We start from the raw sequence: 14,609 nt of genomic DNA on the forward strand, positions 1-14,609 counted from the left end.
GTTAGTTTTTTGTGGTCGAGTTAGGCCCAGGGTCCATTTTAGCAGTACCATGCTACAATGATAGTGGTTGTACCCACCAGAGACAGAACAATCGAAGTTCTGGTGTATGTGCTTTCATACCCATTGTTGGTTGGTGGAAAAATGGCAAAAGGTCTAAAACTAAATCTGGAGTATCGGAATTGGTACACAAATGCCGTCCCTCCACCTATTTGAATAAATGCCCCCACCCTCATTTTTTGGCTCAGCCTTACCCTTACTACTAACGGCCCTTTCAGAAAAAAAAAACTTATTTCATATCCACGTGTCTTAAATCCATTGGTCTAACTTAAACCTCAACCCAAATATTCAAACCCGCTCGTAACCCGCCCACACCCCCAATTTTAAACCCTATTAATTCAAAATTTTAAACTCCATTCGATCACCTCACCTCCTCTAGAACATCGCTAGAACATCACCAGAAGAATCACATCCAACCAAAAAAAGATGAGAAAGAATAAAAGAGAACTTAAGAGAGGAGATTAGAACAAAAAAAGTTTCATTTATCAATTTTTCCGGGAAAATTACTTCAACATCTTTAACACCAATAAAATAGTGATCTAGGGTGGAACTCTAAAAAATCTGCACAAAAATATCAAATTATTGGATTCCAAATCATCAAAAATTTTCGCAGAACCAGAAAAAACTATTCCGAGAATGTGATTGTACTTAAATGGAAAAACCCAAATGATGATCCCATTGATTGATTATAACCGGAAAAAAGACCTTCTCCAACTTTAAGGAGCTTCAATCTTTAAGAATGAAAAAATCATCATTGGACCCATTTGACAAAAATGAAATAATACCCATCTACAATGTTAGTTGAGAAATGAATCCCAACAATTAAAACTAAAAAACGGAAAAGAAGATGAGAGAGAGAGAGAGAGAGAGAAACAGTGAAAAGTAGGTAGACTTTTACATGGAAATGCTCTGAACATATGAAATTGACACGGTTTTTTTGGGGGGGGGGGGTGACAGATGGAAATGGTGATTGGTGGGGTAGGGTGGATGGAGAAGACAAGGGTTTAAAATTGGGACGGGTCAATTATTGGGCGTGTTACAGGTGGGTTTGTATTTGGGTTGGGGTTTAAGTTAGGCCAATGGGTTTAGGACACATCGATATTAAATAAGTTTTTTTCCCTTCAAAAAGGACTAGTAGTAGCAAGTGTAAGGCCGACCCAAAAAACTAATGGTGGGGGCATTTTTATTCAAATAGGTGGACAAGGAAATTTTGTACCAATTCCGATACTCTAGGGTAGTTTTGGCCCTTTTTCGTTCATGATATTTGGGATCATATACAATTAATTTAATAAGTTTAATTATAAATAATTTAAGTAAAATTTTGGTTTTTTTTATCTTTTTTATTTTTCAGCTTTATACTTTTCCCTATCTATATAATTGAAGTAGATTCAGAATTAAGGTAAGGAATTAGAAATATGAAAATAAGAGCTTCTCTTCATAAAATTTGTGAGAAAAGTTGACTAATCCATAACCGTAGGTGAGCTGAAAGAGCTCTCACAAATAGAATTTTAGTACGGTGGAAAAAGCTAGCTGGCTCATGAAGTGGACGTGTAGGTGAGGCTGGATACACAAGTCATCCCCAAGAGAGGAAGTTATAGTTATCTTGGGTTAGTTATCCAAGGTAGTGGGGAGATTGACGAGGATGTTACCTATTGTTTTGGGGGGAGTGGATGAAATGGAGGCTCACATCCGGTATTTTGTGTGATAAGAATGTGCCACCTAAACTTAAGGGTAAATTCTATAGAGTGGTGGTTAGACCGACCATGATGTGATGTGGAGTGTTGGCTAGTCAACATGTCTAGAAAATAGGTCTTCTCTTTTTTCTTAAACTATAGGTTCACATAAATTGAAACAGAGGGAGTATATCAGTAGATAGATAAAATAAATATAGATATGTAATAACAAGGAAATATAGGCACCCAAAAATAGTAAGGAAATATATGTCTAACATAGCAAAACATATTGATTTCCTAATACCTAAATTACGAACCTAACTAACATTATTTGTACTAAAAATAACAAATAAATGGTAGAATGAAAGCTTATTATTACGTATAAAAAGAAATATATAGGAAGTTATAAAATATTAACAACCGATAATAAGGTCAAGAACAACAAAAAGGAACATACATCAATATCTCCTTGTAGAAAATCGTCTTACAGAGCAGTTAAAGCCTAAGTTAAAGCCTAAGTTGCTTGGACTCTTCACTTTGGGTGCCGCACCAGTGTTGACACGATGTGGGTGTGGGTTACATACCAGATCAGGTCAACCGATTTTGGGTACTTTGACCAAAATCGACGGAGGTATTCAGGACATACACAATGATTTTAGAAATCAAAACAAAAGTTAGGGTGAAATTAAAGAAAATTATTTTGCCAATATTTTGAAGTTTTTTAGCTTTTGAAATGCTCTCAGGCACTCTTTTCGAGACTCTTCTCTCTCCTCCCCTCTAGGAGGGAGAATCTCTCCTTCTCCGGTTTTCTCCCATCGGAGATACCTCTCTCTCTTTCTTCCCCTCCCTCTGTTATCTCTTTTCAAGGAATCACCTTCTGTGGTTGTTTTCTCCATTCTTATCCCTATCCAAGGTTTTGGAATGGGCGAGAACAGGATTTACTTTAATACTGGGTTCAAATCTTTTGATATTACCAGGTGGTCTGCTAGCAACTCAGAGTGTTACGAATGGGTTGAGAGAAGTCGCACGATGATGAGGAGATCGACCATGAGCAAAAAGATCGTGGAATGGATTTGCTTCTCACTTCAAGAGGCCTCAAAGGACCAAAATAGAGTGGTCACGAGATGGAAAATTTCAGAGCAGGACTCGGAGCACTTTTGCACCAGGAAATTTAACGAGCATGGGAGATACATGAGTATTCTGTCATTAAATGGTGGAGGGAGATCAGTACTTATTATTCCTGAACCAGTCTTTAATGCAGGTTGGAATGAGGTAGCATTTAAGATCAACAACTTCATTAAATACTCAAAAAAGTAGCAGTAGTTGCTCCCCCAAGATTAACTGAGGCCAACTATCCTTATAAGAAGGCTGTACAAGATAGTAAATGGCAGACTAGGAGTCTTCGAGAAGCAGAAGTGACTTGCAACAGTGGAAATATTGACATCTCTGAATCTGCTAATGAACAAGAGAATGGGCCTTTGAAGAGATGTTTAGTGGGGAGTTTTGGAGAAGAGGTGAAGGAAAAACCCACACTTGCTGACATAAGAAGGTGGTCAACTTCAACTTGGAAAAATGTTTTTGGGGTGAACATCTATGAGATGTACGGGGATTTGTTCTTATTCGAATTCCCTAATAGATACATGGTTGAGAGGACCATTCTAGGGCAATGGTTCTGGAAAAAGCTCAGGTTGCAATTAGAATGGTGGAACCCCATGGCAGGGTATATTTCAAATGCTATTGAAATCAAAGAAACCTGGATTAAAGTAGTAGGAATTCCACTTCATCTCTGGTCGCAGAGAAGTTTTCAAGAAATAGGCGAATTCTGTGGAGGATGGGTGGCTACTGAAGAAGAAACAGAGCTAAAAAATCATCTGAAGTGGGCCAAAATTTTGGTAAGGAACAATGGGAGGAATCTACCAAGAGAGGTATCCATAACTTGTAAAGGAATCACTCATCACATTCCAATCTGGCCGGAAAGCAAGACAAGATATGAAGTCTCACTGGAATTAGCAGAGGGAGGCATTAGAGAAGAAGATACAGTGCAAGAACCAGGTATTGCCTTTACCCAGAGGGAAAATAAGGTTACCAACTGTGCTATAGTACAAAAATACCCTTCTTACATGGATTTCGAAGACAGAAAACATGTGGGTGGTACTTCTTTGACAGCTGGAAGATATGTGAAAAAAAATGCATGTGAGAAGCAGGTGGCAGGGTTTAATGAAGCAACTAAAATGGGCCAGCAAGCTAAGCCCAATAAGGAGGCTGCTTTTAATAATTCTTTTGGGCCAGACTTTGCAGGCCAAGTCATTTTTAATGACTTAAAAAGTCCCACTTCACAAGATTTACCCAACAATCATAGCTATAGAAAATTGGGAAGTGGAAGAGGCTGAACCTCTTCTCATTCAGCAACAACAAGTCATTCAAGTCACAGCAAGGGAGACATCACTATGGGTCCAAAAGAATTTGATCAAGCCGGGCAAATTACTTGGGATAGATTTCCATGGGCATGAAGAGGAGGCCTTGGAATTGTTGTTACAAGTAGATAGTTGCAGACATGCTAGAAAGATGAAGTCTGACAGTGTATGTAAGAAGACAAGATTCAAAGGGGAACAAGAATTAAAAGGTCTAGTTAATTTCGATGTTAAATTCAAGAGCGAGGGGGAAAGGAGTAGGGGGAGGAAGATGCTTACCTTGGATCCATGCAGTTCAAAATAGTTTCATGGAATGTAAGGGGATTGAATGACAGGGATAAAAGGAGAATTGTGTAGAGTTTGGTAGTTGACTGGAAGGCAGACATCATATGCTTCCAAGAGACTAAACTAGAGGGGGACATTAGAGAGATTGAGTGTGGGGAGGAAGATGGATCAGATTTGCTCACTTGGAGGCTAGTGGCACTAGAGGGGGTATCATGATGATGTGGGATTGTAGAAGCTGGGAGGGGGAAGTTCTGGAAACGGGTTGCTACACTTTGACTTGCAAGTTTGTGGCACATTTTCAGAATTTTTCATGTCATATAACTGGGGTATTTGCTCCAAATAACTACATTGAGAGAAGGATAGTGTGGGATGAGATAAGTGCAGTAAGGGGATTGATGGAAGGGCCTTGGGCTGTGTGTGGAGACTTTAATGTCACCAGATTCATTTCAGAAAAAAAGAATTGTAGGAGGAGAACAAGGGGTATGGTGGAATTTTCTGATTTCATTGAAGACATGAACTTAATTGATCTACGATTAGAAGATAGTAGCTTCACTTGGTTTAAAGGGGATAATCAAGACATGGCTTCCAGAATCGATAAGTTCCTGATTTTTGAGGAGTGGGATGATAGTTTTAGTAATATAAAACAGATTCCACTGCAAAGACTAACATCTGATCACATTCCAGTAGCTCTACAGGGGGGCACTTGGAACAGGAACAAAAACTATGTTAAATTTGAGAATTGGTGGCTAGGAACAGCTGGTTTCAAGGACAAAGTCAAAGAATGGTGGAGTTCTTTCAATTTTTCAGGCAAGCCTGACTTTATATTGTCCTGTAAATTAAAAGCTCTCAAATCAAAACTCAAGGAGTGGAGCAGAAGTGAGACGAGGAATCTGGGATATCAAAGGAAGAAATTGTTAAGTCAAATGGCAGAACTGGATGAGGTGCTTGGAGACAGAATTTTAACAGAGGAAGAAACTATCAAGAAGACAGCATTATTCATGGAGTATGAAGAGTTGATAAAAAATGAGGAAATCTCATGGAGACAAAAAGAAGGTGACAAGAACACTAAGTTTTTTCACAAAGTAGCAAATGCACATAAAAGATTTAACAATATTGACCAACTGATGATACATGGAGAATTAACAGAGAAGCCATCTAGAATAGAAGAGGAAATTATTGATTATTATCAGTAGTTGTACAAAGAAACTACTCAATGGAGACATGCATGCCACTATGACAATTTCCCAGTTTTAACTGAGGAGGATAAGGAAGCTCTACAGGGTAACTTTGAAGATAATGAAGTGCTAAGTTGCTTGAAGCTATGTGCAATAGATAAAGTTCCTGGCCCAGATGGTTTTACTATGAGGTTCTTCATCAAATGCTGGGAGATAGTGAAGTATGACATCATGAATGCTTTTCAAAACTTATGACAAAGAAGTTTTTGACTAAGTTGCTCGGACACGGGTGTGGATCTAGAGGTCGGATCTTTCGAGATGTAAATTCTAAGATTCGGGGATACGGATCCTAGTACCAATACGGGTGCGGGGATCTGGCTAAAAATAATTCAAAAAAATAAAAATATAAAAATATCTCTAAATTATGAGAAATTTTGTGGAATACTTATGTATAGCTTGTAAAGTGTAGATTTCTTTTTTATTCTCAAGTTGTAGATAAGTAAATGATTGATTTCCTAGATAAGGTATGCTATTTTCTTCAAATTTACCCTAATTTTGGTTTAGATTTCGGGAATTAAATTGTATATTGTCTCGAATTTTTTCGTTCGTCCCAAAATTGTTTGACCAGATCCGGTACGGATCCCATACCCATACCCATACTAGTGTCGTGTCGACACGGGTACGGCATCTAAACTGCCATGTCAGAGCAACTTAGGTTTTTGAAAGAAGCTTCAATGCAACATTTATTGCTCTTATTCCAAAGAAGAAAGGTGCTAAGGAACTAAGGGATTTCAGGCCTATCAGCTTGATAGGTAGCATTTTACAAATTGTTTTCCAAAGTTTTGGCACAGAGACTAAAAAGGGTAATTTCACAATTGGTGGACTATCAACAAATGGCTTTCATTAAAGGTAGACAGATCATGGATGCTGTAATGGTAGCCAATGAAGCAATTGATTCTAGGTTGAAACAAAAGAAGCCTGGTATCTTGTGCAAACTTGATATTGAAAAGGCCATGTCAATTGGAATTTCCTCCTGAGCCTGCTAGAAAGAATGGGTTTTGGCCAGAAATGGATAAATTGGATTAAATTCTGCATGTCAACAGCCAGATTTTCAGTTCTTATAAATGGATCCCCAATAGGTTTTTTCAAAGCAGAAAGGGGACTAAGGCAAGGTGATCCTTTATCACCTTTTTTGTTTGTGATTGCTGTTGCGACCAAACACACTCACGCAAGTATACGCGGTCGTCAAGTAATAAAGTGACTAAAAGTCGGATGTCGAACCCACGAGGACTTATGATTAACTATTAACTAAATTAGACTATCCCAATTATCTAAACAAGAATTAAATCCAAAAATATTTTATTCTAAACTAATTAAATAAGAAAAATATAAATAATAAACTTTGAACAGAGAAAGAGCAGATTTTAATGATATCAATGTAATGAAAACGATCTAGGGTTATGGGCTATCTAACAATCCTATTGTATTCTTCAATTGAATTGACCGACTAATTTATCTAGCTTATTGGTTGACAGGGTTAATGCTCATAAGAATCTGTCGAGTTCTTACTCGCCTATTCAAGCTAACCTAACGCCTATATGTCTATGGAGTTAGAATCAACAAGAACGCATTTATAATTCCTGTAAATCAACCAAGCAAGGCAATTAGGTATATGTCTATCCTAACTACGAATCCGTTCCCCGATGCCCGAGTTCAAGAACTTGCCCTACTCAATCCTGTATGCAATATAGGATTCCCACTTTCGCGTTCAATTCTAGATTCGTAGATAATATTCAATTGGTGATCAAGCAATTAAATAATTAAGTGCAAGATTGAATAAATAAACTAATATGATAAATCAAGAAGTCAAAATCAATATCCGAATAACAATATTCATGAAAGAACCACAACCCTAGAACGTGAAGTTTAGCTCCACATAGACATGGTAGCCAAACAACAAATCATATAAAGAAACATAAAAATTACTAAGTTTGGTGGGAGAAAGAAGAAACTTGATGAATTCCGGCCTCCACAGCTTTGTCGTGGCTTTTTCCCTCTTCCCAATATGTTAGATGACCTAAAAGAGGCGTTTTTGGCTTATATATTGCGTACCAAAGTCGTGGGCCAAAGTTCTCCTATTTCTAATCCAAATCAGCTTCAGGGATTGATGCTAGGGTGGATGCGTCGCATCCACCTCGTCCTCCACTTCTCAGCTTCGGATGCTACGGTGGATGCTTCGCATCCACCTCGTCCTCCACTTCTCAGCTTCGGATGCTACGGTGGACGCTATGGGCCGACTTCACTGCTAAGGGTGCACGAAATCTGATCTTTTTCTAGATTGGATGCGACGCATCCAATCTCTCTTCCTCTACCTAGAGCACCTTTTATTCATATTTTTGCACTCCAAACACCCTAATTCACCACACACAACTCAATTAGTCATAAAACCAATAATTAAACCATGTTGGGCATTTTAAAGATCAAATAACATCAAGAAGCGGTTAAAACATGGGTAAAGTAACATCAACACATATCGAAATATGCCAAACATCACTACCCCACACTTAAACCTTTGTTCGTCCTCGAACAAACCATCATATAGTAGACGAAACAAAATTAAGCTCTTATCATTCAAAGCACACTGCACCTATGACCATGGTTATTTGCAACAATTAGGCTCTAGACTATGCATCACATACACTTCCCTTTACTTATGCCCTTCTTTAAACATATTCGAACAAAGACAACATGCTCACAACAACCCTAACCTCAAAAACCGACTCAATGTCACTATGTACTCATGGCTTGAACACCCAACATCATAGATTGGAATGCCTTTGGGAGTTAAATCTAAGTCAATAGGGATTTGGAACAATGTTATAGAGAAGTGTGAAAAGAAATTGGCCAGGTGGAAAACCCAGTATCTATCTCTAGGTGGCAGAGTGACTCTTATCAACTCAGTTCTTAATGCACTTCCAACATATATGATGTCCTTGTTCCCCATTCAAGCAGGGGTCATCAATAGGTTGGATAGCATCAGGAGGAATTTTTTATGGAATGGGAATAAAGAAAGGAAGGGCTACCACTTGGTGAAATGGGAAGCACTCACGTTTGGCAAGAACCTCGGAGGGTTAGGGATCAAGAACTTGAAGATTCATAGTAAAACTCTTAGAATGAAATGGTTGTGGAGGCTCAACAAGGAAAATCAACTCCTTTGGGGAAACATTATTAAAGTAAAATATGGACAGGAAGACAAATGGATGACTAAGGAGGTCACTACACCATATGGGGTTAGTCTATGGAGATCCATTAGATCACTGTGGAGTAAGTTGAGGGATTCCGAGATCAAAGTGTATAATGGGAATAAGACTAGCTTTTGGAAGGACAATTGGCATGAAGTTGGCAGATTGGATGTGGCTTTTCCAGAAGTCTTCAGTTTAGCTCTACATTAGCAAAGGACTATAACAGAGATGTGGACACCTCAAGGATGGAACATCATTTTTAGAAGACATATCAACGATTGGGAAGCACCAGTGTTATAAATAGCGCTCGCCTCAGCGCTAATAGCGTGAGGCGAGACAGTGTCGCCACCGAGCCTCTGTTGCGTTGCGTTTCGAAATAGCGCTCGCCTCTGCCTGCGTGGCGAGAGGCGACAGTGTCGCGAGAAGCGACCATAGCGTCGCCTTTTGTTTTTTTTAAAAAAAAAGAAGAAAAAAAGCAAAGACTCAACAAAAAGGGTCGTGATTAGGGCTTGACAACATATCTTCTTCAACTTGAACAAAACAACAGAGCTTCTTTGAGACTTTGACGTTCTGAACTCGCGAGCCATCGTCTTCTTCTTTCAGAAGCTTGAGGTTCCAGCCATTGAAAGTCCAGGTATGCTTCTTCTCCTTTCTTCTCCTTTCTTCTTTTTTCTTTCTTCTCTTCTTCTTCTTCTTCTTTCTATTTTTTTTCCTCTGTTTTTTGTCGAAAAGAACAGAAACAGAGGTCTGTTTTCTGCTCTATTTTTCGAGCAAAATACAGAGGTTTCTTCTTCTCCTTTCTTCTTTCTTCTTTTTTCTTTCTTCTTTCTTCTTTCTCCTTTCTCTTTCTTCTTCTTCTTCTTCTTCCTTCTTCTTCTTCTTCTTTCTATTTTTTTTCCTGTGTTTTTTGTCGAAAAGAACAGAAACAGAGTTCTGTTTTCTGCTCTATTTTTCGAGCAAAATACAGATGTTTTTTCTTCTCTTAACAGAAAGAGAGGTCTGTTTTTGTGCTCTATTTTTTTTGGTTCTGTTTTGGCAAAATTACAGAGGTTGTTTCGAAGCCCTGTTTTTGCAAAATAACAGAGGTTGCTTCTTCTCTTAACAAACTTTCTGTTTCTTTCAGGCCCCGTTTTTTTTTTTTCAATTATTGACTTATAGTCTCTTATAGAGTAGAATTAATTGCATATTGACTTGATAATTTTTTTTTCAATAAAACAGCGTTGAAATGTCATCCGATAGTAATAAACGAAATGATATAGCTTGGAATTATGCTATACAAGGCTCATCAAGATCCGCAATTAAATGTGTGTTTTGTGAAAAAACATATAATGGTGGGATAACTCGTCACAAGCAACATTTGATAGGTGGATTTAAAAATGTAGTACAATGTCCCCTTTGTCCGCCCGAGGTTAGGGAGGAAGTAAAAGCGTTTGTTGATAAGAAAAATGTGACAAGAACTCAAATGAATTTTGAAGCATCGGTGAATCTAATTGATGAAGATGATGAAATGGATGAAGATGGTGAAATGAGACCCTCCCCCCCCCCCCCCAAAAAAAAACTCATAAGATATCTTCAAATAGTTCTAGTGGGTCATCCACGACGGCACGTACAGTGACAAAAGGTCCTCTCAATCTTTATTTCTCGACAAAACAACAAGAAAAGGGAAAAGGTGAAGAAGGTCTAGGTTTAGAAGCCAAGAAGATTTTGAGAGACCGCGCCGTAAGTGCCTTTGCAGCATGGATGTATGATGCAGGGCTTCCTTTCAACTGTGTTAACTACAAAAATTTTGATAAATTCATTGAAGCTGTAGGACAATATGGCCAAGGAATGAAGCCTCCTAGCTATCATGAAGTTAGAGTAACTCATCTTAAAAAAGAGGTGAAGAAGATAGACCAAATTATTGAGGAGCATAAAGTGGAATGGAACAAGTTTGGATGTTCCATTATGATGGATAAATGGACAGCACGGAATGGAAAAATGATCATAAATGTGTTGGTGAACTCTCCAAGAGGGAGTGTTTTTCTTGAATCTCACGATGCTAGCAACTCTTCTACGGATGGAAGCAAAATGTACAGCTTGTTTAGAAAGACTATTGATAAAATTGGAAAGGAAAATGTTGTACAAATTGTTACAGATAATGCTAGTGAGAATGTTAGTGCGGGTAGGATGATGGAAGCTATGTATCCACACATTTATTGGACTCCATGTGCTGCCCATTGTATCAACTTGATGTTTGGTGACATATTCAAGGAAAACCCATATGCTTCAGGTAACTTTAATATAATTATTTATACTTAAGTCCTATCCTATTAAGTATTAACTATAAAATTGTTATTGTTACTTTTACAGTTTTCACTAAGGCCGTCAGGGTATATTCTTACATCAGTCAGAGGCCGTTGTTGTTGAATTTGATGAGGAAATTCACAAATGAAAGAAATTTGGTGAGACCGGCCAAGACTAGATTTGCAACGGCTTTCTTAACTTTGCATAGTTTTTACTTGCAAAAGAAAAAATTGAGAAAGCTAGTTCTTTCAAATGAATGGAAAGATAATAGATATGCAAAGGAAGTTGCGGGAAAAGAAACTGCCAAAGTTCTTATTTCTCCATCATTCTGGAATGACGTCGTTCGGGCTCTTAAAGTTGGTGGTCCTTTGATTAAGGTACTTCGTATGGTGGATGGGGAGAGAAAACCACCAATGGGCTATCTTTATGAGGCTATGGATAGAGCCAAAGAGACTATTGCAGCGTCATTTGAGGGAGATGTTAGAAAATATGAGAAAGTTTTTGAGATAATTGATATCAGGTGGGAGAATCAACTCCATCGACCTTTGCATGCAGCAGGCCATCTTCTGAACCCGGGATTATTTTACAAGAACACTAGAGATGAAACTTTGGCTTCAGAGGTGTGGATTGGATACCATGCATGTCTTGAGAAGTTGGTCCCTAATTCAGCGACGATAGATCAAATAGGGGAGGAGTTTGGTAGGTACTCACAAGCAGAGGGCCTATTTGGTTTACAAGCGGCCATTAGAGCCAGAGACATAAGGTCGCTAGGTAGCTAACTTTAATATAGATATCCTTATAACTTTAAATTAATTTATTTGATTTATACTTATTAACTTTTAAAATATTTTTCTATAGTTGAATGGTGGAAGCAATTTGGACATCAAACTCCAAACTTGCAAAAGTTTGCCATCAAAGTACTAAGCCTAACTTGTAGTGCATCTGGATGCGAGAGAAATTGGAGCGTATTTGAGCATGTAAGAAGTAGATTTATTATATTAATATATTTTATATTGTATTATTATTAGTATCGATTAATTAATCTAAACAACTTATGCGCAGATTCACTCCAAGAAAAGGAATAGGCTTGAGCTATCGCGTCTCAATGATCTAGTGTATATTAAATACAATAGAACATTGAGGCGACGTTATGAAGCTCGCGATACCATTGATCCAATTTTGTTGGACAACATTGACGAGGCAAATGAATGGTTAACTGGAGCCCCCAAAAATCATGAAGATGAACAAGTGTATGAAGGAGATGATCTTGATTGGGGTACTGTTTCTATGGCGGTTGGAGTTGAGGAGAATATCTATGGTCTTAGAGGGAGTTCTTCAAGTTACAAGGGAAAGGGAGTAGCAAGTTCAAGCCGGTCCCTAATTGATGAAAACTCCGAGGATGAAGAAGATGATAGCCAATATAATGCTAACATTCATGAAGTTGTAGAATTTGAAAATCTTGAAGAAGAATAGACGTTGCTTGTTTTAGACTATTAGACTTTAGTTTATGAATCTACTATGAGTCTATGACTATCTATTGAGTCTTTAATTTTTGAATGATATATTTATTAATATATTATTGTTATTGAGTTTTTAGTTATATGTATATAATATTTTATGTTTTTGTATAAATTGTCGCTTCACATCAAAAAGGCGAGCGCTTCGCTGCGCGCCTCTCGCCTCAGTGAAACGGGCCCTCGTCGCTATTTGTCGCCGCACGCTATCCAAAACACTGGGAAGCACAAAGAGTGGTTGAATTCTTGTGTGCACTAGAGCAGTTTAGTGGATTACAAGCAGGTGAAGATGCACTATGGTGACAAGGCAGCGGTAAGGGTTTATTCAGAGTTAATGCAGCTTACAAGAGGATGAATTACTCCAATCAGCAGATAGCCAATTGGCCTTGGAAACACATCTGGAAAACAAAAATTCCTCACAAAGTTGCTTGTTTTGTGTGGCTACTGGCTAAGGAAGCAGTCCTTACACAAGATAATTTGATGAAAAGGGGTTTCAGTTTATGTTCTAGATGCTTTTTGTGTGGGAAAACAACAGAGACAATTAACCCTCTCTTCCTTCACTGTATGATAACATCTCATCTATGGAGAATTATTCTTAACCTCAAAGGCATTTCCTGGACCATGCCTGGGAAGGTTATAGATACTCTTAAAAGTTGGGAGGAAACATGACTACATGCAAAGGACAGGACCAGATGGAGAATTATGCATGCTTGCATTTGGTGGACAATTTGGAAAGAGAGAAACTCCAGATGTTTTGAGAACGTGGAGAATGGGGTGCAGAAGATCAAGTTAAACTTTATTTTGCTGTTGTGTTTTTGGTGTAATCAGATCTACACAAATGATACTGACACCATTATTGATGTTTTAGAGTCAATATAGAGAATGGTAGTGATAGTTAGACTCTTGTATATATGGTTTCAGTACTACCTACGTACTGTTTTGCTACATATGAAATTTAATATGTCAGACGTTTTTCGTTTATCTCAAAAAAATTAAAGAAAATTTAATATGAAATTTCTATGTCAGACGTTTTTCGTTTATCTCATTCTCGGATTCTCCTCTTGATCAATATTCTCTCCTTGGTTTGTAAGTTTTCCACATAATGTCTCATAATTTAGACATATTTTTATAACTTTACTTTTAGATATTTGAATTATTTTTAGGTGAATTCTCGCATCGTACATACCTGGATCCATACTCCCGAATCTTAAAATTTAGATCATAAAGGAAATTTAGATCATAAAGGATTCGACCTCTAGATCCGCACCCGTATCTCACACCCACACCGAGTCCTAGGAACTATGGTTATAATAACATACCTAGTATAATCCCACAAGTGGGGTCTGGGGAGGGTAATGTGTACGCAGACCTTACCCCTATCTGGAGAGGTAGAAAGGCTATTTCCGATAGACCCGCGGCTCAAGATAAGGTGTTAAGGAAAAAGGAATAAAAAGGAATATGCACCAAGAACATCGTCTACAAAGAGAAGTCAACTTACCATATCGTTATCTCGTACAATAAACTATCTATTGTTCCAAATACTATCTAACTCTCCTAATATCTTCGACATTGCAGGTTTCGAAGATATACAATTACTTTAAATTCAACAATTGTGTCAATGTAATAATATTTATTCTCCCGTTTAAATTAATTTTGCATCTATCTCGACGTCAATTGTTATTACCCATAATTCATTCTTATTCTATATTCTATCCTCTCTTTTATTGATAGGCGCATAATGCATGTGCATTGCACGTACTAAAACTAGTATATCAAGATGGACAACCGAACCTATTTCTCAATTCCTAAGTTGCTCCGACATGACAGTTTAGGTGCCGTACCCGTGTCGACACGACACTAGTATGGGTGTGGGTATGGGATCCGTACCGGATCTGGTCAAACGATTTTGGATACTTTGAGCACGACAGACGAAAAAATTCGAGACGATATACAATTTACTTCCCGAAAT

The 14,609-nt window shown here is 37.9% G+C and overlaps 2 protein-coding genes across 7 annotated transcripts in view; both read left to right on the forward strand.

Moving 5' to 3' along the window:
- Positions 1–14,609, forward strand: part of LOC104088633 (protein PHOTOPERIOD-INDEPENDENT EARLY FLOWERING 1) — a 39,531-nt gene that overhangs the window by 18,700 nt on the left and 6,222 nt on the right. The window lies entirely within an intron of this gene.
- Positions 8,423–13,514, forward strand: LOC104103562 (uncharacterized). 3 transcript variants are annotated; one of them, XR_011414619.1, is made up of 4 exons: positions 8,423–9,477; positions 10,062–11,112; positions 11,193–12,103; positions 12,189–13,514. XR_011414619.1 is itself a non-coding variant. In XM_070196763.1 (2 exons), exons 1-2 carry the CDS (start codon positions 10,584–10,586, stop codon positions 11,903–11,905), a joined length of 1,242 nt encoding a protein of 413 aa, XP_070052864.1. In that variant the 5' UTR covers positions 9,985–10,583; the 3' UTR covers positions 11,906–13,514. The 3 variants fall into 3 exon arrangements, 1 of the variants encoding a protein (XP_070052864.1); XR_011414618.1 differs by lacking the exon at positions 8,423–9,477 and having other exon boundaries at positions 9,985–11,112; XM_070196763.1 differs by lacking the exon at positions 8,423–9,477 and having other exon boundaries at positions 9,985–11,112; positions 11,193–13,514.

This window comes from Nicotiana tomentosiformis, chromosome 3, assembly GCF_000390325.3.
Source record: "Nicotiana tomentosiformis chromosome 3, ASM39032v3, whole genome shotgun sequence".
Lineage (NCBI taxonomy): Eukaryota > Viridiplantae > Streptophyta > Magnoliopsida > Solanales > Solanaceae > Nicotiana > Nicotiana tomentosiformis.

What these genes read in the sequence shown, in the direction of transcription:
- LOC104103562 (XM_070196763.1), top strand. Translation starts at nt 10,584, where the DNA reads ATGTATGATGCAGGGCTTCCTTTCAACTGTGTTAACTACAAAAATTTT. An exon ending in GGAAAACCCATATGCTTCAG is followed by an intron (nt 11,113 to 11,192) that starts GTAACTTTAATA and finishes TTACTTTTACAG; the next exon opens with TTTTCACTAAGGCCGTCAGG.